Source organism: Typopeltis vanoorti, chromosome 1 (genome assembly GCF_054136105.1).
Source record: "Typopeltis vanoorti isolate ZY-2024b chromosome 1, IOZ_Tvanoo_1.0, whole genome shotgun sequence".
Taxonomy (NCBI): Eukaryota; Metazoa; Arthropoda; class Arachnida; order Uropygi; family Thelyphonidae; genus Typopeltis; species Typopeltis vanoorti.
Genome location: NC_143549.1, coordinates 129,316,272 through 129,340,324, shown reverse-complemented (window position 1 = coordinate 129,340,324; position 24,053 = coordinate 129,316,272). Strand labels below are relative to the sequence as shown.

Sequence of the window (24,053 nt, the reverse complement as noted above, 5' to 3'; positions counted from 1 at the left end):
AAGAAAGTTCTAGAATAAGACCAAATAGATTGTATATCTAATTATAAGAATAAGCTAGGTAGTAATTTCTTATGTCTATACACAAATGCCAAGATGGGATAAAAAAGCATATTAGAAACAAAGAGGTTGAGTTCGTTGCTTTATTAAATACGATGTGGCCTAAGATTATTGGCATTAGTGAAACCTGGCTATCAGAATCAGATATGGTAAGTGGGATCAAGTGTAATGGGTATACTATTTTTAGGAATGACAGAAGAGATAGGAGAGGAGGAGTGCTACTAATGGTATCAGATGACTTAAGTCCAATTAGAGTAGAAACACAAGAAAACAATGATGATAACAATGTCCCATGCAGCAGTGAGTTTGTTTGAGTCTATCTGGTGTGAAGTAGAGATTAACAGGATGAAATATATGGTTGGGTGTTGCTACAGACCTTGTGACTCAGTTGCAGGGGACAAAGAAATGTATCGCTAGTTTAGCCTTATGAGTAGCAAACGAATGATCATTAAACAATAGGTGACTTTAATTTTCCAAACATTGATTGGGTAGAAGAGAAATCTCATAATAAGAAAGAATAGGAATTTATTGAATTGTTGCGAGACAACTTTCTCAAGCAGCATGTGAAAGAAGGAACTTCATCAGAAGGGGTCTCTGTCAAGAATATGGCTATTTTAGCACCAATTGGTGACAGTGAATCATGCCATACTTTCTTGGGAAGTATCTAATTGTATTGATGTGCCAATTAACACAGGTTACATGCAGAATGCAGAACGACAAAGCTGGAAATTATGATCAACTTAGGAGAATACTGTCTTTGGTCCCATGGTATCAGTTACTGAATGGGAAAAATGTCAGCAATGCATGGGAATCTTTGAAAAAGTGCTTAAATGAGGCAATATCTGAATGTATTCCTAGTGTTCAAAGAATAAATAGGTTGGGAGAGAAATGGATGTACAATCTTATTAAGCCAGAATTCCACAATAAGAAGAAGACGATGATGATGTGGAAAAGATATTGTGAGAATAAGAGGTGAGAACAGTTATGAAATATATAAAGCTTGGGCCAGAAAAGTAACGAGTATTGTGAGGAAAGCTAAATCAGAGTATGAAAAGAAATTGGCTATGCAAGCTAAAGGCAATCCAAAAGAATTTTATCATTATGCCGCAAGCAAAAGAAATAATGAATGTGGAAGAATAACTTTATTGAATGCAGATCGTACTTGAGTGTCAGAAGCTAATGAGATTGTTCAGTTAATGAGTGCTCACTTTGCTAAGATATATCAACCAGTGTATGTGACATAGTGCACAGTGCTACTGCTACATTGGATGAAGAGTTAAAGGTTCATGAAAATGAGGTTGAAGAGCTGTTGCATAACCTGGATAAGAATTTGTCTATAGGGAACAATTGGAATATCAGCCCGTTTGCTAAAGGAATGTTCAGCCGAATTGGCTGCGCCTTTCATATGTTTGTATAACTTGAGTCTCGGCTCAGGAATGATACCACATGAATGGAAGGAATGTATGATAATTCCATTGTACAAGGTGGTGCAAAAACATCAGTTTTTGCACCACCCTTGTACCACAAAAACTAACTACTGACTTATCAGCATCTCTGGTGTGGTAGTGAAGATTTTAGAGAATTCGGTAAGAACTCGCTTACAGAAATGGGTAGACAAACATGCTATACTCTGCAAGGAACAGCATGGGTTTACCAAAGGAAGATCATGCTTTAGAAATTTGTTCATATTTTATAACAATGTTACGACTGAGTTGGATAAAGGGAATGGATATGCTAGATAATGTTGGATTTTTCTAACGCATTTGATAGGATACCACACGAAAGGCTGTTACATGAACTGGAGAATGTGAGATTGAAATATAAACTCTTGACTTGGATCAGGGGATGGTTGACAGACATATCAAAAAGTGGTATACAGTGGGTGTGAATCTGCCAGATTTAAGGTGACCAGTGGTGCACCTCGGGGTTCAGTCCTTAGGTCATTATTGTTCAATCTATACATTAATGACTTCAAGCAGGGTCTAACATCAGGTGTGCAATTGTTTGCCGATGATGCAAAGATAGGCAGGACAATCAGGGATGCTACTATATTCAGCAATTAGAAAATCATTTGAATAGGCTGGAAATTTGGGGAAAATGGCTGTCAGTTTAATGTTAATAAGTGTAAAGTTATGCACTTTGGTGTGATTAGAGTTCCAGCGACATATTATATTGGCAGGGTTATGCTACAAGAACCTGACGGGACACGGGATGTTGCCCTATTGATGGATAGGAATTTAAAGTTCAAAGGTCACATAGCAAAAAGTTGGAAATACAACTCTGAGAATAATTGTGATGTTTAAACAAACATCACAATTAATTGACATATAAGAATAAGGAAATCATTTTGCCTCTTTATAAGGCTTTGATGAGGACCATACCTGGATTATTGTGCACAGATTTGGTCTCTCCAGTCTCAAGGGAATAAGAACCTGTGGAAAGGGTACAAAGAAGAGTTACAAAGATTATATCCAGATTATGTGATTTAGATTATGAGGACAGATTGCCAGTATGTGGATATCAGACTGTGGTTAACAGGAGAAAGAGGGAGTGATATGATAGATGTCTATAAACTTTTGAATGAGTGTTATAGGATATCAACTGATGAAAATTTTCATTATATAGAAGGTGGGGGAGAGAACACAGGTGGGCATCCATGGAAGTTAAGTTTGTTCACAGTCAAGAAAAGAGGAAGAGCTAGGTTTTTCTCCCAGAGAGCTGCGAGTGAGTGGAATAATTTGCCCTTAGTGGTAGCGAGTGCATCTAGTGTCAGTGAATTTAAGGGAGGGTATGATAGCTTGTTTTGGGTGATTTATAGCCTCCCTCGATGAGTCCTTGACTCCCTGGAGGTCTCAGATAATAATAATAATAGTAATTTGGTTTTGCAAGACTCTAATTTTGTGCTTATACCATTATCAGTAAGTTGCTTCTGGGATGTCAGATATCATGTAATTCACAGTAAATGTAGTTTGCTGAAATTTTTGAACATCCCGGCTTCACAATATTAAGTAAAAATAGAATCAGTAAAGAAATAAAAATATTAGTAATTGTAATAATTACTAATAATTGGAACCAGATTACTTTCTATGCATGAGCATGTTATAATTATCAATTAATTATATAAAATGTAAAATTATTGATCAGTTCTTTATAGCGTTTGTTCTTTTATTTTTTTTTGAATATCATCTGCAGTGTGCATTTTGTAAAAAACCAAAAAAATAAATTGTTATAATTATTTCAATGTAATTAGTATATCCTTGCAGGATGTTAGAGATGATATTGAAGGAGCTCAGAATTGTGGAATGACTGGAATATTAGTTAAAACTGGTATGTATTTGAAAAAAAAAATTTTTTTTATATGGTATTTCATTTCATTCAAATCCTCAAGGGACTTAATCAGCTGCTTTGAATTGTATGATGGTTTCTATAAAATTTTCCTATATCTCCCCCCCCCCCCCCAGTTCCTTCTAAAGTTAGAAAAATAGATATTTTTCTGTCTCCTCCCCATGACTTTAGAAAAACATCTGTTTTTTTAAAGTCATGGGGAGGAGACAGAAAAATATATTTTTTTGCAAATTGACCAGCAACATTCCTAGGTACTGCTGCAGTATACCTGAATACCTTGACAAGAGTTCCCTTGTCAGCATTGCAGCAGCAGTCATTAGCAGTGGCTTGCTCCTTCAGATATCAGAAATAGCATATATGTTGGTAAGTAATTGATACACTATACACCTGGAGATCCTGCATTTTATGATTTAAATTCTAAGGGATCTCTGTAGTTCAATCATGTGAATAATCATTAATTTCTTTTTTTAACTGGTGGTGAGTTAGTCAGTCTCATACATAGGTAGCAGTTTTTTTTTCCTGAGCAATTCACATATTTCATTCTGTAGCAGACTGGCCAAAAATGACATGCAATTAATGGTCTCAAAACAACTTAATTCTAAGAATATCTTAAACTTGAGATAAAGTTTGAGTTTCATCTGATGCATAAGATAACATTTTTACAGAGTAAATAAATTAAAAACCTTAGCTTAATACTAATTATTATATGAATGCCAGATATTTCAGATGCTATATTCCATCCTCTATATAAAAAAAAAAAAAGTGAGCCAGGTTTAAAATACAAAAGAATAATATGTGTAACAATTGACTCACAGGTCTATAACAAATGCCAAATGTGATAGTATATCTATTAGAATCCTTCTAAAGGTATAGCAAAAGCAGTGATGTACAATCACAATTTCCAGAAACAAATGATGAAAATCTTAACATATAAAAGTTCATTACATAAAAGGCACAACCTGCTTTCCAAGTCTTTTTTTTTTTTTTTTTTAAATAAAGCAAAAGTAACTTGTCATAATCAAGCCAGGGACAATTATTGTCCTGCTGCAACAAGTATGACAAGGCTGCACATTCTCACAACACTTCACAACATAAATGTAACTATCCGAGGTTCAACTAGAGAGCAGCTGTGTCTTGTGTGAGAAAACTTGATCCATTAGAGGAGGCCCATTTCACATTGTATCATCATCTTCTAACATGAGGAGGAGTTCTGCTGACGAGGACTATGAGAGTGACTACGAGAATAACATCTTCGTGGTGAGACAGGACCGTGACAGCACTATCTCAATCCCGAGACAGGATTGAGACAGTCGTCCCATGACAGCACGGGAAGGCTGTCTCAATCCCCCCCCCCCCCAAATAAATTGATGTCTCTCTACCCCTTAGTAGATTCAGAAAGATCTGAAAAAGGAATGAGTCCTCAGGACTTATTTTGGTAGGCCATTTTAAACTGTTCAACACCACACAATCCACCATGCTCATTACATGATTTACTATCTACACAATCCATTATGAACATTACACCATCACATTGTCTAAACACTACACAATATTTTTGTCTGTTAATTTTTAAATGTAAGTGTGTTAATGACAGGAATGCACATTATTGTGGAAATAATTATAAGGAAAAAATGATTGTGTGTTCATCCAGTTCATATTTATTAAGTGTGCAAGGATGTCTCTAAGTAAGGCATTAGATAAGAATTAAGATCTGCAAGTTGTCAAACAGGGTCATATGGGCTACCAAAGTGATTGTACAAAAGCATAACATGTTGGTACAGACCTAGTGAATCAGTTGGTAATGAAGGTGAAATGCATTATCAAATGATCACATTGGTTTCAAAATGAGTAAACATGGGTTGACTTTAATTATCTGAAAATTGATTAGTAGCAGCAAAATCTCTGATGAGAAGAATTAAACCAAAAATTTAGTGAGTTGCAAGACAGCTTCCTCAAGCAGCATGTGACAGAAGGAAGTCATAGAGTGTTAAATCTGATTATAGTGCTAGAAGGGACTTTCACTTAAAAGTGACTGTTCTGCCTCCATTTGGTGACAGTCATCATGCTATACTGATGTCTAACTATCAATTGGCTAAGTTTATTGCTTTTCCATTCAAGGTTGCATACTGTACTACAAAGCAGGAATTCATGACCACTTGAGGAGTATGCTAGGTTCTGTCCCATGGATTTGGTTGCTTGACTGGAAGGATATCAGCAATGCATGGTGAGCATTTAAAAAATAATTTAATAATATCAGCATATATCCCTAAACTTGGAAGAATAAATAGTGAAATGGATGAGCAGTCTAATAAAGTAAGAGATTCTTAAGGGAAAGATGATGTAAAAGGAATACAATGTTGATAAGGATATCAGTTATGAAAATTATAAGGAGTAGGTTAGAAAAGTATAGCTGTTGTATGAAAGGCTAAATCTGCATATGAAAAACAGGCTGTGCAAGCTAAAACCCAAAAGAATGCTAACATATTTCAAGTAAAAGCAAGAATGAATGTGAAAGAATGACTCCTCTACTAAATATAGATGGTAGGCATATGAATGTAGAAGAGATTGTTCATCTAATGAGTGCTCGTCTTATTATTATGAGGGTAGTCTGAAAAGTTCTCAGTCTAACAATGAAAAAATGAATTTATAATTTCAAAACTATTTTTATTTTTCAACATAATCTCCCTTAAGACTAATACATTTATTCCAGCAACTCCAGTGCCATTATTGCTGTCCCTGTAGTGGTTCTCAGTAAGATCTGCAAAATACCCCTCTACAGCTGCAATCACCTCTTGATTTGAAGAAAAACGCTGACCAGCAAGGAAGAAGAATTTTATTTTGCATTATGGGAGATACTGAGATAGGAGTGATATTAGCTTGCTTCACCTTTGCTACGAGTTTCCCGGTGTTGTACTACCTTACCCCAGTTCTGAAGATATTTTCAGGCAAACTCTGTTTGCTCACACTTGGATAAAGGATTAAACTAAATTTATTAAAGAAGAGTTTTAGTTTTGGGAAGAGATAGAAGTCAGAGGGAGCCAAATCTGGGGAATAGGGTGGATGTTCCAACAATTCATAGTGTAGATCCCTTAATTTTTCCCATTGCCAAAACACCTTTGTGGGCAGGTGCATTGTCCTAATGAAAGATGATTTTTTTCTTTTGCAAACCGAGTCTTTTCTCACGAATTTTTTCGTCTAGTCTGGTTAAAAGATCAGAATAATATTCCCCGGTTATTGTTTTACCCTTTTCAAGATAATTAATAAACAAAATGCCTTTAGCATCCCAAAACACTGATGTGCCATGACCTTTCCTGCTAATGGAACCAACTTTGTCTTCTTTGGTGCTGAACAGTCAGCTTTTGTCCACTGTTTTGACTGCTGTTTGGATTCTGGTGTGTAATGGTGAATCCAAGTCTCATCCATAGTAATAAATTGCTGCACAAAATCAGTTTTATTCTTGTTAAAATGTTCCAAGCACTGTTCAGCGATTTTCATGCGAGTGCATTTTTGATCTGCTGTGAGCAAGTTAGGCACCCATCTTGCGCAAAGCTTTTTTCATTTGCAATTCTTCATGCAAAATATATCCTACACATTCTTTTGAGATGCCTATAGTCTCAGTAATTTCATGCACTTTGACTCTGCGGTCATCCAATACCAGATCATGCACTTGATCAATGATTTCTGGTGTTGTTACACTTTTTGGACATCATTCATTTGTATCATCTTCAAGGCTGGTACGGCCACGTCTAAACTCGCAGCCCATTTCTTAATTGTTGAAAAGGAGAAGAGTGCCCATAAACTTTTATTAACTTCGATTTGTTAAATCTTCTTTTACAAAGAATTTTATAACCACACAATACTCAATTTTATCCATTTCAATGGATAAACACTTTTGTTTCAGACAGCTGTATAAAACAAACTACTTGATAGAATGACTTGCAATTTCACATGGATGCTTATAACAGATGAACCAATTTAAAAAAAAAATATTGCCAATAATGTTACCATCTATGGTCGAGGCCGAGAACTTTTCAGATCACCTTCGTATTATTACCAACTGACTTCCATGAAGTCGAGAGGTCCCACTCTCATATGTACAATGCACTGTACCACGATTTAAATACATTCACTTTCTCTGTACTCACCACACTCTCAGGCAGTGCATTCCAATCACCCATCATTCTTCAAAAAATCTACACCACACCACCTTATACGGCTTCCAGGGATAGCTTCTCCTTCTCTCCAGATATTCTATGAAAAAATCTCATCCATATTAATCTGGTAACTGCCCCTAACTAACCAACTTATACATCTTGATCATGTTTCCCCCCCCCCTTCCTTCTATCCGCAAGGCTCTGTAATTTGCATTCTCTCAATCTGTCCTCATATTCCAGGGACCAGAACCAGCTCAGTCAATCATGTCTGAACTCTTTCCAACATCTCATCATCATTTTGAAAACCTTGCAACCAAATCTATGCAAGTTCCTGATCCAAGTCTTGTACAATGGAATCAACATCCTTACTTCTATGTCAGTGTTTCATTTCCATAATGGATACACCATGATATGTTTGCACATTACTAAGGATTTTGACAAGATACAGCATGAAAGACTGTTGCACAATTGGAGAATGAGATTAGATTATAAAATACAGTACACAAAAAAGAAACAGTACTGAATAACTACAATGATATATGTTATGGAGTAAATGGGTTTATTAACAAAGACATATATGTTTACACCTGGTGATATGTACATCCACAACTATCAGTGGAATCTTGATCAAATGAAACGTTAACAACAACAGTAGATAACGTGCTTGAAATGGGTGCCTTGTCTTTCAACACAGGTTTTGTAGCACATGCGAAGGTTCTCTGTCATCTCGGAGAACAAGGATTGGGACATCTGCTGGACATATCATGTAATTTTTTTTATCCCTTAGTTCATCAAGGTTTGAAGCAGGTCATAATGGAACTGCTTCAACTTATCCCAAATAAAGGCATCATGCGATGTGAGATCAAGAGAACATGAAGGGAATTCTGCGATTCCCTTCATGTTTGCAGAATTCTGCAAACCTTAAAATGGGCCTTCCAGGGAATTGTTACAATAAATAGGCTCTAGAACCATGTGATATGTGACAGGTTGCTCCATCCTGTTAGAATACCTGTGCACAAAATGGAATGTTTTATGCATGACATCTTATGCAAATCCTGAGGATGTAGCATTCACTATTCAAGGTCACAGTTACACCACCCTTTTCAATGAAGTAGTGTCCAATTATGCTATGGCTAGAAACTGCACACCATGCTGTGAGCTTCTTGCTGTGAGGATGTTTCTCTTTAACAGATCAGGTCTCGAGAAACCAAGAAACCTGTAGGTTCATCTATTTACATGACCACTTAGATGGAAATGCGCTCCATCTGAGAACCAGACATTCTGATATAAAGATGCCAAGAAATTATATTCTTGGTTTCATCCTTTATCCAAGTGTAAGCAAACAAAATTTGTGGGTGAAGTAACTTCATGACTGGGCTGCTTGTATATAGAGGCTAATGACTCCACATCAGTTGCCTTAGTATCTCATAATGCAAAGCACATATCCTTACAAGTATAATACTATGCATTATGGGAAGGGCAACTACCCAGACTGGTTTCAAACTTTATTGAGGTCTCATCAGTGGAATCCAGACCCAGAAGTAATACCAAAGTTGAAGTAATGCAAAAGTCATATTTCCATGTACAAGTAGTCAGAAGGTGTGCATTACTTCAACCTTTGTATTACTTCTGGGTCTGGATCCCACCAATGAGACCTCAATAAATGTGGAAACTGGTCTGGGTAGTGATACGTAGCATCATACTTGTCTGTAATGATATGTGCTTTGCATTATGAGATACTAAAGTAATTGATGTGAAGTCATTGACATCTATATACAAGTAGCCCAGTCATGAAGTAACTTCACTTGCAAACTTTGTTTTGCTTACACTTGGATAAAGGATGAAACCAAGAATATAATTTATTGGTATCTTTAATTTTTAGTATAACAAGTGAAAAAACTTTCAACATCTATTTCTAATTCAAAGTATTTCAGTAATACAATGTGACACCTTTTGACTACTTGTATATGTAAATATGACTCCTGCATTATTTCAACCTTGATATTACTTCTGGGTCTGGCTCCCACTGATGACATCTTGGATTTTAGCAAGATAAGTACTTTGGCTTTCTTTTATTTGTTTTTCACTTTAATTTTATTTTACTGGTGCTAGTGTTGGTTTGGCCGTGACTAATACTGTTTTTTTTTTTTTTAAATAAATAAGATTGCTGGTAGTAAAGTTAATATCTGCATTACAGGATTACTTTTGGCTGCACCACGGCTGCCATTTTATAGTAGCTCAAATATAGTATTTGCTGGTGGTGTAGAATTATTTCTATATGTGTTACAATGTCGTAGTTGTAATATTTACTTAATATGGTTTAACTCCTTTACTTAACTATCTCTTGAATAATTTGTCCTATCTCAGCAGCACCTATAATGTATCTATCTTTGTCTTACTATTATATACTTCAGCCCCTCAGATTATCACGTGCGTGAGTCTGATCTACAAAGAGATTGTCTCAAGGTTAAGCCAACTCCTTAATAACAAAGCTTCTGAAATTAACTTCTCTTAAGGTTCTGGGAAAATTTATTTGTTCCCGCTGTGCCACCAAGAAGTCTTAGATTGGAAAAACTTCTCAGTCAAGAAGTGAACCTTCAGATATGCCCGTGGTTAATCTAATCTATTTCTATACTAAATTATCAATACCTTCTATAATCAACCATGTTTGCAGTTGTGGTCTTAATTAACAATTATCTCCCACTCAGATCCGAATAATTTATGAGTGGTGCATCGGATTCTCAGACGCAGGCAACCAAATTAATAACGGCAAAAGGTTTATTTAACATACTGATCATCATACAGAATAAAGAACTCTCAATTATCTCTGTACTACTAGATTACAAAGTAAAATTAATCAATATACATCACACAGTAATAAATACTACAAAAACATTATGTTCAAAGATTCAAAGCTCGCATTCTTAGATTATAAAACCAATAAAGACTTTTAGGTATTAATCAAGCTGTCTGGATTACACATCTCTACAGCTCTTAAACGTAGCTAGCAATCAACACAAGTGCAATTATAATACACAGCACATATTGCTCACCAACTACGATTAAAATATGACAGTTCTGTCTTAATTTTAAATAGCATCTCAAAACTTTATGAAGGTCTAAGATTCTTAAGTTACAATTACCTTCCTCTCTCACATTGCTTGATTAAAGGTTTATTTACTATACCGAACTCGGGGTTTCCTCATGCTTGTCCTTTCAATTCTTGGATTCCTTTCCTTCCAAACATTTTCTTCCCTCTATGCTAAAATTCCTGTCAGCTTAAGTTGGTCCTCATGGAGTCTGCATACCAATCATCTATATCTAGAATATTCTTAGCGCGAGGCAATTCTGCATCCATAAGGCATGCTACCTGGCCACTATCTTTTCCGGGAGTTGCTCGTTGCTTCGAAAATCCACTATTCGTTCATTGTAGGGCTTGGAATCCGCAATCCCTCTAATCACAATCCGACACCTCTGACTTCTGCCACCGGGCGAGAACAGAGACTCCAGACAAAACATTTCTTGGGGGGGGGGTTCCAGCCCTTTTATATCAACCCCTACCGGGACTCCTTGTAACCCTAAATTTTCACCCAACACGTTATTCCTTTGCACTTGTGGGTCTTGCCTTTTTGTAGCGTCTTCTCCGAAAACTTAGGTCGCCACGTGCTGTATGTGCACGTGACTGCTTGAGGCAACTTACTAATCCGGTGTCTTGCCTGCATACTTTGACCTTATAATCTCAGTTGGTTATATGTAATTTACACAGTAATTCTTTTATATCAATTCTAACAGAAAATATGTATAAAAAATATAAGACTATTGATAAACTGACCATAGATTTTTAATTCGTACGTATGTTTGTACAATATTGCCTACCAGTTTCGCTAGTAACTGACTAGTTTTCTCAAGGTTTGCACAGTACAAAAAAATGATAAATGCAAAAAAGGTTAAAGAATACAAAAAACGTTAGTACCTGTTAGGTAGCTAAGGTAAAATGTTCGCATGATATGTCTGTATGAATTGTGACTTTCTACTAAGTATCATGAACACGCATTACATGCAAATGTGTAATATGATTATTTGCGTACTGTAGTTCTGTTGAACTGAGAGAATTAATTAGATTTTTCCGAGTATCGTTCAGTATGGCCCCTTGATTTCTGTTTAGGTTGCAACCTGTACATAGCATGTACAGGTACATAGCATACTGCTGCTTCTTTGAATAATCGATGTCTGTAATCTTCATCTATGTAGGCCATAGAGCTGTTATCCCAGTCTATAGTGTGGTTCGAAGTTGAAAAGTGATGTGCTAAACTGGAGGTGATCGTTCTGTTGTGATTTACATCACCAACATGTTCCTTTTGTCTTATTTCCAGGCTTCTCGAAGTTTGTCCAATGTAGGAAAGACCGCACGTGCATGGAATATTATACACACCTGGATATTTATAAAATGGAACACTGTCCTTAGGAGATCTTAGGACCTGTCTGATGCTAGTAGTTGGTTTAAATACAACCTTGATGTTATGGGCTTTTAACAATTTCGCAATTTTGGTGGAAATTGAACCCATAAAGGGAATGACTGCTGTTGAAATTTGTTGGGAGACTGTTCTTTCTTGTTGGTTATCTTTGTATAGAAATTTGTTGATGATGTTTCGAGGATAACCATTTTGCAAGTGATAGTGTTATAGCGATTTGGGACAGTTCTGTCTGAACTTCTTCATCATCGGAGATAAAGTTTCTGACTCGATTTCTCAACACATGGATGATGCTCTGTTTATGTGACCTATGATGGTTTGAAGAGTAATGAAGATGTCATCCAGTGTCTGTAGGTTTTTTTATAAATGGACAGTTTGAAATTGTTACCTTGTCTTTTAACTAAAGAAAATATGTATGTAACATATTCATTGGCTAACATATAATTTAGTAGGTATTTTACACAGGAATATTTACAAGTTTTACACTAATTACGGTATCCAATATTTGTCAGGCTATATACAACTTATACTAAAATACAAGCATATCCTTTTCAAGAGTTTTAACTTGTCAAATTATGAACGAAACATTCCTTAGTGAATTGTATTCATTCACAATTACTTACTACTGAAAGTTTTTTTTTTTTTTTCTCTTGCAATCAAACACAGAAGTTTTAATCTTTTTCCCACCTGAGATAATGATACCAATTCCTCCAGGGGTGCAAACTCTAGGAATGGTAATTCCAGGATATGAAGAAGCAAGATGAGTGACTAAGGTTTTAAAAGAGAAGAGATAGTTGGTGCTAGTAAGATTTATTCTTTCACCCTGTATGGCAGAGAGAAATATTTAATTGTAGTTAAAGATGTGGAAATAAGGGATAAACTATTACAGGGATTTACTTTCAAAGGCAGCACAGTAATGGTGGGAAGCCAGGTTAAAACAGTAAAAATAGAAAGATTTCCATTGGAATATATAAAGAACTGTTATGAAATTATTATACAGACATTCTTGAAATGGGATAAAATTAGTAACGTATGAAATGGTTTATCAGGTGAAGATCCAAACTGGTTTTCTGGTGAGATCACCTTCATAATGGATAAGAAGATGTGCATATCAAATTTTGTCAAAATTGGTACAACCCAAGTTATGGTAAACTATGCAGATTTGGTGCTTGCATTGTGGTTCATATAATCACTTGGGTGGCAACTGCCTCTAATCTCAATGTTTCAACTACATGGAGATTGGACATATAACTAATCATTGTCTCAAACCTTATCAGAAATGCCAAAGGTCTGAACACCATTAACACCTCTCCTTTCAGAACTTTCGCTGAAAGAGTGAGAGCACTGGTAGAGCCAATTAGAACACCATATATATCAGAGAGGCATAAAGAAGATTTCCTGAATCTTCCATTTCAGTCTAGTAAAGACAGTGCTTTTAAACAAACTACACTTGGTAAAAACACAAAAATTGTGTGACCAAATCAGCCAGAAATTAACCCTAAATTTAAGAACTGCAGGAGCCACTTTTCCACTCAAATATGGATGGAACAACATCAATCAAAATTACCAATAATGAACCTAGTATAACAACTGAATAGATACAAGACAAAATTCAAAAACATGAAACTGTTCTACAAGGAGAAACTGGAGAAGAAACAGAAAAGCAAGTAAGACAACTGAAAGAACTCACTATGCAAACAAGATCATCAAAATGTAAAGCTGAATTAATAAAAAAATAATTGAGAATAAGCAAAAAAAAATTTAAATGCATTTAAAAGAATGAACTACATCTAAAAATAAAAGTAATAAAAATGTAAAGATGGAGAAGGTTGCAGATAGTCAAATGAAGACCAGGCTCAGAAGAATTTATGGACTATGAAGAACCATTTCATGCTAATAAAAGGAAAGCAAGAAATACAATTCAAGAAAAAAACAAAGTTTACCGATTCAAAGTTTTCTCAGTAAGATTATCATCTACATGAAAAGAAAATAACTAGCTTTCAAATCAAGAATGTTAGGCATGAAGTTGAAATAATGGAAAGCAGTTGTAAAATACTGGAAAACGGTTTACAAGAAGCAGGCTACACAATTGCTCCTTCACAGATTGAAGTCCTCATCAGGTTCATTCAAAATCTAGAAGTTAGACTTACCAGTGATACTTCACTGATCATAGTCTCTCCTTTCTGCATTGCCTCATTAAATGTATGAGGATTTCACAGGCAAATTAAACAAGAAACTATATGGAAACTTATCTATGCCTTAATATCAGGTTTTTGTTTCTTCAAGAAACATACTTATTGGAGCTTTGGAAGATTTAACAGGGCTGGAATAGGAGTTCTTATTCTTGTCCTCCTCTTTGGGTCATTTCTGTAATATCCAAAGGGATGCAGAAGGGAGAATCTTGACAAGAGATTGGAAATACTGTGGATGTATAATAAGGTTTATGAATGTTTATGCTCCATCCAATGGAACAGTTAGACAAAAAAATTTTCCAGTAATTGGAGCCATATTTATACAGTGCCCACTACATCACAGCAGCTGGAGACTGCAATTGTATTGAAAAGCGCACATTAGACAAAATAGGACACCCCAGGAAAAATGGGATATGCACAGTTCAAAACATCTCAACAATGCTCGACTAGTAGACATATGGAGGATTGCAATCCTAATCTCCAGGCTTCATGTATCAAAGTATTGGTCCCATCTTGATCAAATTTATATCTCTTCTTCCCTTACAAATAGGATAATTCACTTAAAACATCTTGACATCAACATATCAGATCATAATCCAGTTCTACTTAAATTCCGCTGCATGGAACAAGTAGAGATCAGTTCTGGACAATGGGGACCTCCACCAAATTTTCCATTGATCTTTTCAACCAAATTCCAGACCTTCTGCTCATATTGGAATAATAATGTTACCTGGAGCTGGGATATGTGGTTAAAATTCAAACAAGCAGTAAAACAGAATATGATTGAATGGGGAAAGGAACAGGCTTTCTTCAAAAGAAAAAAGTTGCAAGACCTGTATAAAGTGAGAGAGAAGCCAGAGAAGTTCGTAGCAAACCAATGCAATGGTATAGAATGTAGCAACATCATTAGAAACATTAACATAGAGATAGAAGTGGAAAGGCAGAAACAAGTAGAAGAAAGAAATTTTAAAATAATAATACAACAGCACTTAGCCCTTCAGTTGCATCCTTCAATAGATAATTCACTAAATTCTGCAAAGAAAGGACTGTCACTCTGAAGACATGTCCACCACTCAAGACATCCTTGACTCCTTTCAAAAACACTACCAAAATCTGTTTGAAGACAATAGCACTGTGGGAAAATTATAACTCTTGGAACATTAATTGCTTTCTTGTTCATATCCAAAATGGGCTTGACAGATCCATTACAGCATCTGAAGTCACCACAGCCTATAAAGAATGCAGACAAGAAAATCCCCAGCACCTGATGGTCTAGGAATAGAACTTTACCATGAGACTTGGGATTTTATTCTTCCCATTCTAGTTATACTATTTAATTCTTTTCTCTCTTCAGGACATATAACAAGTGAATTTGTAGCAAGCCATACTGTCCTCATTCCAAAACCTAATAGAGATCACTCCTTAATCAGCAACTGGAGACTTATTTCTCTATCTAATACTGACTACAAGATATTTTTCTGCATTATCAATAACAGGCCCAAAGTGGGAATGAGATAATGTACATCCTTGTCGCACACCTGACTTAACATCAAACTATCTTCCAGTACCCCCCCCCCCCCTTCAATTCTAAATGCTGATATACAACTCAAATAATTGATATAATGTCCCATTTACACCATATAACTGGAACATTTTGAACAGCTTTCCTCTTGGCACCATATCATATTAAGGGGTGCTTAAGGGTCAAGGCTAGATAACTGAGAAGAGACCTCCACATGACCTTTTAGGAATTTGGAGAACTGACCATGGCTTTTGACCTGATGTCCAATCCTCACCTTCTCGTGGTGCACCCAACAGGGTGTAAACAAGGATTGGTTGGCAATTTGGGATTATCTGACCAAATTGTATTCTTATTGGCTTAAACCATAACTCAAAATGATGGTACAACATAAATTTATTTCTTTGAATTCTAATAGTTGTATATGAAATTATCTTCCTATATTTGATAGCATATACTGTCAGATGCTTGCAGCCTGTGTTATTCTTGTTGTGTTTATCTCTTTTCAAATGTATTGAAAATAGCCAGAAAACCTAACCAAAAATTCTACAAATATTAATAGTTTTTTCCTAATGTAAGTGTCATTCCACTAGTTTATAATTTTATCATTAAAGATCAAGGGTACTGGAAAAGTGGTGGGATTATTGAAAATTTGTGTAGGTAGATGTACAATTTGTTTTAGATAATTGCTTATAGCAAAAACGTCTGCATCACATCCTGCATGATTGATAATGTTGGAGAAGAGGAGCCAGTTGGAGTTGTAAACATTCAGGTCACTTATGAAGATGGCGCCACAGTGAATAGCCAGATTGAAGATGTTAGTTTCATTTCCAGCTTACACAAATGTACTGGGAAAGTCTAATTTCATTTTTTTATAATAGTCAATAAATATTTATTTATATTAAAATATTCATTTATACAAAAAAGATGGCATTGTGCCATTCTTATGAAGTCACAGTTGTAATTCTTGCTAGTGACTAATCACCCCCTCATGATATTATACAAGCACACACTTCAGAAGAAATAAGTCTCTTGAAAGGATCTCTAAAGCAGCAATTTTTGAAAAGTAAAGTATGAAGTATAACTTGGATTTGTTATAAAAATCTTCAGCTGGCTTATAAAATTTTTTTTATTTTTGACCTTCTTCCAAGCCAACCTCCAGATTCTGAATATTTATTATTTCCTCATTGAGAAGTGCTGAACAATAAGTATATTAAGGAAATTCAATTTTATTTTATTTTTTTGCCTTTTAGGAAAATACCGAGAAGGGGATGAGAATAAGATCCTCCCACCTCCTACTTTCGTGGCAAATGACTTTCCAGCTGCTGTGGACTATATATTGGATCATTTGGTTTGATTAGATGGTAAAGAGAAAATGTAAATATTTCTTTCATTTCTTAAATGATAGCCATTGTATTGTATTTATTGCTTTTGTAATGCGAATGAAAGAAGCAAAAATAAACACATAATAAATAAACTCCTTGCGTGTGAATTTGTTCATTGACATAATGCACGAATAAATAATTTCGCAAATTTATTTTCTAAAAACTGTTACATAAGGTGTATTGTTTTCTCATCATCAAATTCCTGACATGTACCTTCAAGAGGTGTACAGGATATGATAGTACTACATGAAAAATTTACATCATTACTAACTTCCTATCTACAATTTTCCTCCAAATCAGTCTGTTACTTGCCAAGACTCCAACATTATCAAATCTTATATTTCTATTGTCTAAGGCACTTTGTACCGTATCAATCCACCTATATCTTGGTCTTCCTGTGGGTCATTTTCCTGCCAACCTGGCAGAGAACACTTGTTTTGCTAATCTTTCCTTTCCCATTCTGTTTAAGTGACCATACCACCTGAGATTAGCTCTGTTAACACATTCCTGGATGCTGACAATATCAAGTTCTTTTCTAATATCCTCGTTTTTAATATGATATTGCCATTGATGCCATCTGTTAATGCCTCTAATCTTTCTCAGGACTCTCATATCTGCGGTCTCTAGTCTTTGGTCAAGTGTTTTACTTCTGACCCAGCCCTCAGATCCATAGGTTAAAACTGGTTTGAACACTGTCTTGTATATATACAGCTAATTTAGTGTTCCAACTAATTTCTCTCCTATTCCATATGAATTTATTCAGTTGACTGCCTACCATACCAGCTTTGTTGATTCTGTTGTCTATTTCCATATTTAATTTACCATCTTCGCTAAAAATCGTGCCTAAGTAGCTGAAATGTTTTACTTGTTCCACGGGTTCCCCATTCACAACACAGTTGACATTTTCAACAATTCTACCTATTTTCATAGTCTTTGTCTTTTTAATGCTGACCTTCATACCATATCTATTACAACAGGTATTCAATTTAGTCAGGGAATCTTGCAGACTTGTAGCGGATTTATTTAGAAGTATAACATCGTCAGCATAAAGCAAAGAGCTGACATTAACATCTCCAATTCTGATATCATGTTTAATACCACTTTCCTTCATAATGTGATCCATATAGATAATGAATAACAGAGGGGATAATGTACATCCTTATCTCACACCAGATTTAACATTAAACTATTTTCCTGTACTTCCTTCAATTCTAACTGCTGACTTACAACTCAAATAAAGACTAAGTATTGCTTAATATAATGCTCCATTGAAACCATATAACTGTAGCGTATTGAATAGCTTCTCTCTCTTGGCACCTTGTCATATGTCTTTTCCAGATCAACAAAACTTAAATGCAGATCTTTGTTATATTCCCATGCTTTCTCAACTATTTGTCGTAAAGTGAAGATCTGATTCTGACAGCCTCTATTTGGCATGAATCCAGCTTGTTCTTCACCAAGCTTTTCTTCCACAATTATTCTCAACAGTTTCTCAAGTATACTTGCATAGATCTTGCCAGGAACACTCAATAGGGAAATACCTCTGTAATTCTCACATTCAGTTTTATTTCCCTTTTTATATATGGGTACTATTAGAGCTCTACTCCAATCATTGGGAATTCGTCCCTCTGTCCAGGCTCTCTGAACTATGGAGTGCAGCCATTGTAAGAATTTTATACCACCATACTTCAGCATTTCTGGTTGAATATCATCTACTCCTGCTGTCTTTCCACATTTCAAGCCTTTGATGGCTTTTTCTACTTCATGTATGGATATGTATTCCTGACTGTATGCCTGTTGAGCGTTTTTTACCACTGTGCTATCACTGCTTGTTTCATTTAGCAATTTTTTGAAGTAATTACTCCATACTTCAAGGATATCTTTTTCTCCCGTTTTCATGTAACCTTTATCATCTCTAACTCCTTTTACAGCACTCTTTCCTCCATTTCTAAGCTTCTTCAACAACCTCCAGAATATCTTACCAACTTCTTGATATTTATTTTCTATGTTCTTGCCAAAGTCCTCCCATGACTTTTGTTTAGCTAGTTTTACACAGTGTTTCGCTTTCTTACATTTGTCTCTGTATTCTCTAAGAGCAAAAGCTGACTTTTTTGCCAGGAACGTTTGATATGCTTTCTTCTGTTCCTTCACTGTCTCTTTAACTTCCTGTGTCCACCATGGAGTTCTGATTTTTCTATCCTTGCAGACAACCTCGCCACATGCTTCTCTGGCTGAATCGATCAGGGTTTTCTTCAAGGCTTGCCACTGAATCTCCAAGGTTTGGTTCCTGTTCTCAAACTCTTTCATTTTTTTCTTCAATAATCTTTGTGTATTTTAGTCTACAGTGCACATCTGAGAGCTGCTCAACTTTTATTCGCTTTAAAACTTTCTTACATGTTATTCTTTTCAATATGAAATTTAATTTTATCCTGCTCAAGACTAAATAGTGATCGCTTCCAATTTTAAATCCTCTGTACACTCGGGTGACCTGCACCAGGGAGAAAACATCACTATCAACAATAACATAGTCAATGAGACTTTTCTTATTCCTTGCCTCTTCTCTCAATGTGAATTTGTGCACATTTTTATGTTGGAACATGGTGTTAGTAATAACCAGTCCATGTTCTGAGCAGAAATCCAACAGGTATTTGCCATTTCTTATATTCTTTATTTCATTCTTACAATTTAAATTAGAATAGAAACTTTTTTTTTTAAATTTTAATACTTCATTTCTTAGCATTAAAAATGATGGGATTTTTAGTCATTTTTCAGACATTAATTGCATTATGAAATAGGCTTATTTATATGTTGGTAAAATGAAAGAAAAAAAAAATAGAAAAATAATAAAATGGACTTCAGCTTGGTGATAGCAAAATATTACTCAACATATGCGATTCCATTTAAAAATGCAAGTTGCTTGTGTTTGATTCACAAAGTTGTTTTAATAGAAAATGCATTATCTTCACAGGAAATCCACTATGATCAGAAATATTCATGGAGAGTAGCACTTGACAAAAAGTTGAATAAATTCTGGTTTGTGTAGTACTTTCAAGCTTTATGACATTGATAAAGAAGCTGTTTTTTTTTTTTTTTTCTTTTGAGTCTGAGTCTAAATATTTATTGGAATATTTGAGTTTGAAATTCACAGAATTTTGGAAAGCAGGAAGAAAATCTAAATTCAAAAATACTTAATGCTTTGTATTTTTTATTTTTGGCATATGTGTGAGATGTTTAAAACACAGCATTAAATCAACAGTATTGTAAACAAAAGACAAAAAAAAATTATGGCAATTTTGAGAGAAGACAATACATAATGTTGCTTTTTTGTTGAGTACAGTTTGTTGCTGAACCACAGTAGGATACTATTGAAATGAATGTTTTTAAGCTAAATGTATGTGCTAAACATTAACTAATTCAGAATGTGCAAAATAGGCATAAAGTTTTTCAGGAGTTCAGTATGAAACTTAAGTATAATTTTGCATTACAGTTTAAATCATTTTGCTAAATTCATTGTTACATATGCATTGTGACAAGAGTTGTGTATTCTGTGTTGTGAATTAATACTGTTAAACTGTCATGTAATGGCAACACATAAGCCTTTCTACTTGTTTCAGACAAGTGGTGTTTTGAAGTTGCTGGTGAAAAGGCCAGCAATATTAATTATGATTTAAAATGAATTATCCATTTAATAAATACCTTATTTATTATTTTGGTGTTGTATGATATGCTATAATAAACTTATTTAAGTAAGCTCTGGGGGGGGTCTTATTGCATCACTACATTCTAAATCAGAATGATTATCTCTCTTTACCAACAGTTTCGGAGATTTAACTCGTAGTAACTATAAATAAGTTTTTAACAACACTATCACTGTTCAGGTATAAACTAGTCAAATGCTATCTCTGGCTTCCATCTCTTGCCATGAATATTAAATATATTGGTGTAATTTTGCAATTTGAATTCGCCTGTTGCATTCCTGATGGACTTTTACATTCAGTCCAAAATATCTATTGTGATTTCATATTATCGATATATCTTTTTTTTTGTATCATTGGATACAAGAAAAGGGTTTACAGTATCATGGAGTAGGTTAAAAATTAGTGTGATATAAATATCTATAATGCAGGCACTTATCTAGAGACAAAAGATTTTTTTTTTTCAAGAGCCGTGAAAATAAGCAGAATGGTAGTCTCATTGAACCATGAAAATAATTTAAATGCTATATTGTCAATAGTGTTGATCACAATGGGGAAAATAAATGATCCTTCAAAGTTCGATAAAGGGCTTATTGTGGGTGCCCATCTGGCTGGAGTGATGATTTTGAAAGCAGCGGAGCTGATTGGTTTCTCAAAAGGTGAGTAGGTGTTTAATCAGTGAAAAAAATAACCTATGTTGCTTGTCTAAGAGATGTAACTATAATCCTATAACAGTCTATCAGTAATTAAATTGCCATCATATGAGAAGGTTTGTGTGGACAAAAAGAACTTCCTGTGTGTAGCAATTAACCAAAGCATTTAATGAAGGCTGTTCCCAACCCAAATCTCATTGAAGTATGTGCAGGGAATTGAAGAGGATCAGTATTAGTAGACGCATGCTTATGTGGAAACACTGTATTAAATAAAAATTTATAATTCAATGTCCAGTATGTGTACAAATAAACACTAGTTCATATTAAGGATGCCACCTTTCATCTAGTATGCTGCTGCAGAGATGTACTCAGCCATGGCAATTGAAAGCATTATTCTTTATGAAACTGTAAACAAATTCCCTGATGACTTTATGTTCCCCAGAGGGAGTAGGCAGAACTCTTTTCACCTTATCCTTTGGATGTTGGTTGGAGCTATCTCCATCCTTCATCACTAGGATTTGAGTTCATTTCTACTAGTATGCAGAACATATTCTTGATCCGAACTGGTTATGTGAGAAATAATGCGAGTTTAATTGATCATTATATCAATGGAAATTATTATTATTTTTAGTTGTGCACTGCTTAAAAGTAAACAGATTTGCCATAGGCCTTTTCCTATCCTATATTGTGTGAACAGTACTGCACACCTAGTAAGAAAGAACTTTGCACGATTCTATTTTTTTTTTTTTTTTTAACTAATATTTAGAATTATAATACAGCAGCCATAAATTTAGTAATGACCAAAGTGATTGTTACCAGTGTAATATAATTAAATTAACAAAAAATAAATAATATTGCATTCTGGTAAGGAATCATGAGCACTGCATCCCATTGTCAACATGAGGAAGGAATTTGTTTTGCAAATAAACTCTTAGTTAATATTAAGGATGCCACCTTTCATCTAGCATGCTGCTGCAGAGATGCACTCAGCTGTGGCAGTGAAAGCATTATTTTTTATAGTTTTCTTTCTTTCTTAATTTTTTTTTCACCATAGTATAGTATCTCAAGGATATCCAGATAGTTCACTGAAAACAATTTAATGAAAGGCAATTCACCAATCAGCAGTTAATCAAAAACGCAATTGATCGAAAAACAATTCATCAAAAGAAAAAATCATTGGTGAGATAATTATTACAAGTATCAACAAATATAAATGAAAACATGTTGGAAGTTTATTTTTCACTTGGTTAGACTATAATAAATTTAGTTTAATCCTTTATCCAAGTTATGGGAAATAGTGAGACAAGGAGTGATGAGAGCTTGGTCCACCTTTGCTCGGAGTTGCCTGGCACTACCTTACCTCAGTCCTGAAGATATTTTCAGGCACAAACTTTGTTTGCTTACACTTGGATAAAGGATTAAACTAAATTTATTATAGTCTATAAAACCAAGTGAAAAATAAACTTCCAACATCTTTCTCTAAATCCAGAGTAATTCAATAATAAGGTGGTACACCTGTTGGCAACTCCTATAGGTAAATATGACCTCTCCTATTGCTGCTGCCTTAGTTTCTCCATGTTTGGGTCTGACGAGACCCAAACATGGTCCTCCCACTGACAAAACCTCAAAGGTTGAAACCGGTCTGGATAGTGGCCCTTCCCTTAATGCAGAGCAGTATATATATGTCTGCAAGGAGATGTGCTTTGCATTATGGGAGATACTGAGACAAGGAGTGATGAGAGCTTGGCCCGCCTTTGCTCGGAGTTGCCTGGTGTTGCACTACCTTACCTCAGTCCTTAAGATATTTTCAGGCGCAAACTTTATTTGCTTTCACTTGGATAAAGGATTAAACTAAATTTATTATAAATGAAAACATCTTGAAACTCAGCAGATCTCAATAAAAAATGTTCTCTAATAATACAATTACAATGGCACATGTGCAGGCGGCCAGGAGTAGTTAAAACCATGACTCTCCTTACAAAATATCCACTTATTTTCTTCAACTAATATTATTTTCAATAATTGTTGTATCAAAGAAATGCTATAAATTACACTCCCCCAAATGCTCCATTCATGTATAATAGTTAATTGCTAGGAAAACCTAATGCACAATTTCTTTGCATTCATCATCCTTGTACCATTTCCAAATGTAAGCTTGGTATCTCTTCAGCATTAGAGAACATGAGTTATTACCTATGGACAGGCCCGGCTGGTGGCATGTACAATATACACAGGCGCCTAAAATATGTCAAAAAATATGAGATAAGAGTTTGATCGAACAACGAATGGTACATATAATTATGAATGTACGTCGTCTTCCGTTCGGGTCCCTTCAGATCTTTCCGGAAACGAACAAATAAAATCTGAAATTGTATCCTGGACCCGATTATATCACTAATTTTTGATTAAAATTTACGAAAATATACCTAAAATAGTTCTTTATTTTTTGATGTATCATAAATCAACTTATGATTAATTGTTGAGTTCCGTGTAAGGGCCGTATCCTAATTTTAATCGGATCGGATGCATGTGGTCTGGCCCTAAAAGTCGGCTTACTACTGATAACTCATTCTTCTCGACA

At 35.0% G+C, this 24,053-nt stretch overlaps 1 protein-coding gene across 3 annotated transcripts in view; it reads left to right on the top strand.

The window, feature by feature from the left end:
• Positions 1-17,216, top strand: part of LOC150110421 (haloacid dehalogenase-like hydrolase domain-containing protein 2) — a 71,145-nt gene extending 53,929 nt beyond the window's left edge. Inside the window, exons 5-6 of one of the 3 annotated variants that reach the window (XR_016548410.1) lie at positions 3,321-3,384; positions 16,993-17,042. Coding sequence is in view for 2 of the 3 variants with exons in the window: in XM_090393665.1 (XP_090249791.1) it covers positions 3,321-3,384; positions 16,993-17,096 (168 nt within the window). In the remaining variant the exon portion in view is untranslated. Of the gene's footprint in view, positions 1-3,320; positions 3,385-16,992 lie in introns of all 3 variants that reach the window. The other 2 variants (XM_090393665.1, XM_090393674.1) reach the window with 2 other exon arrangements.
• Positions 17,217-24,053: the final 6,837 nt, after the last annotated feature.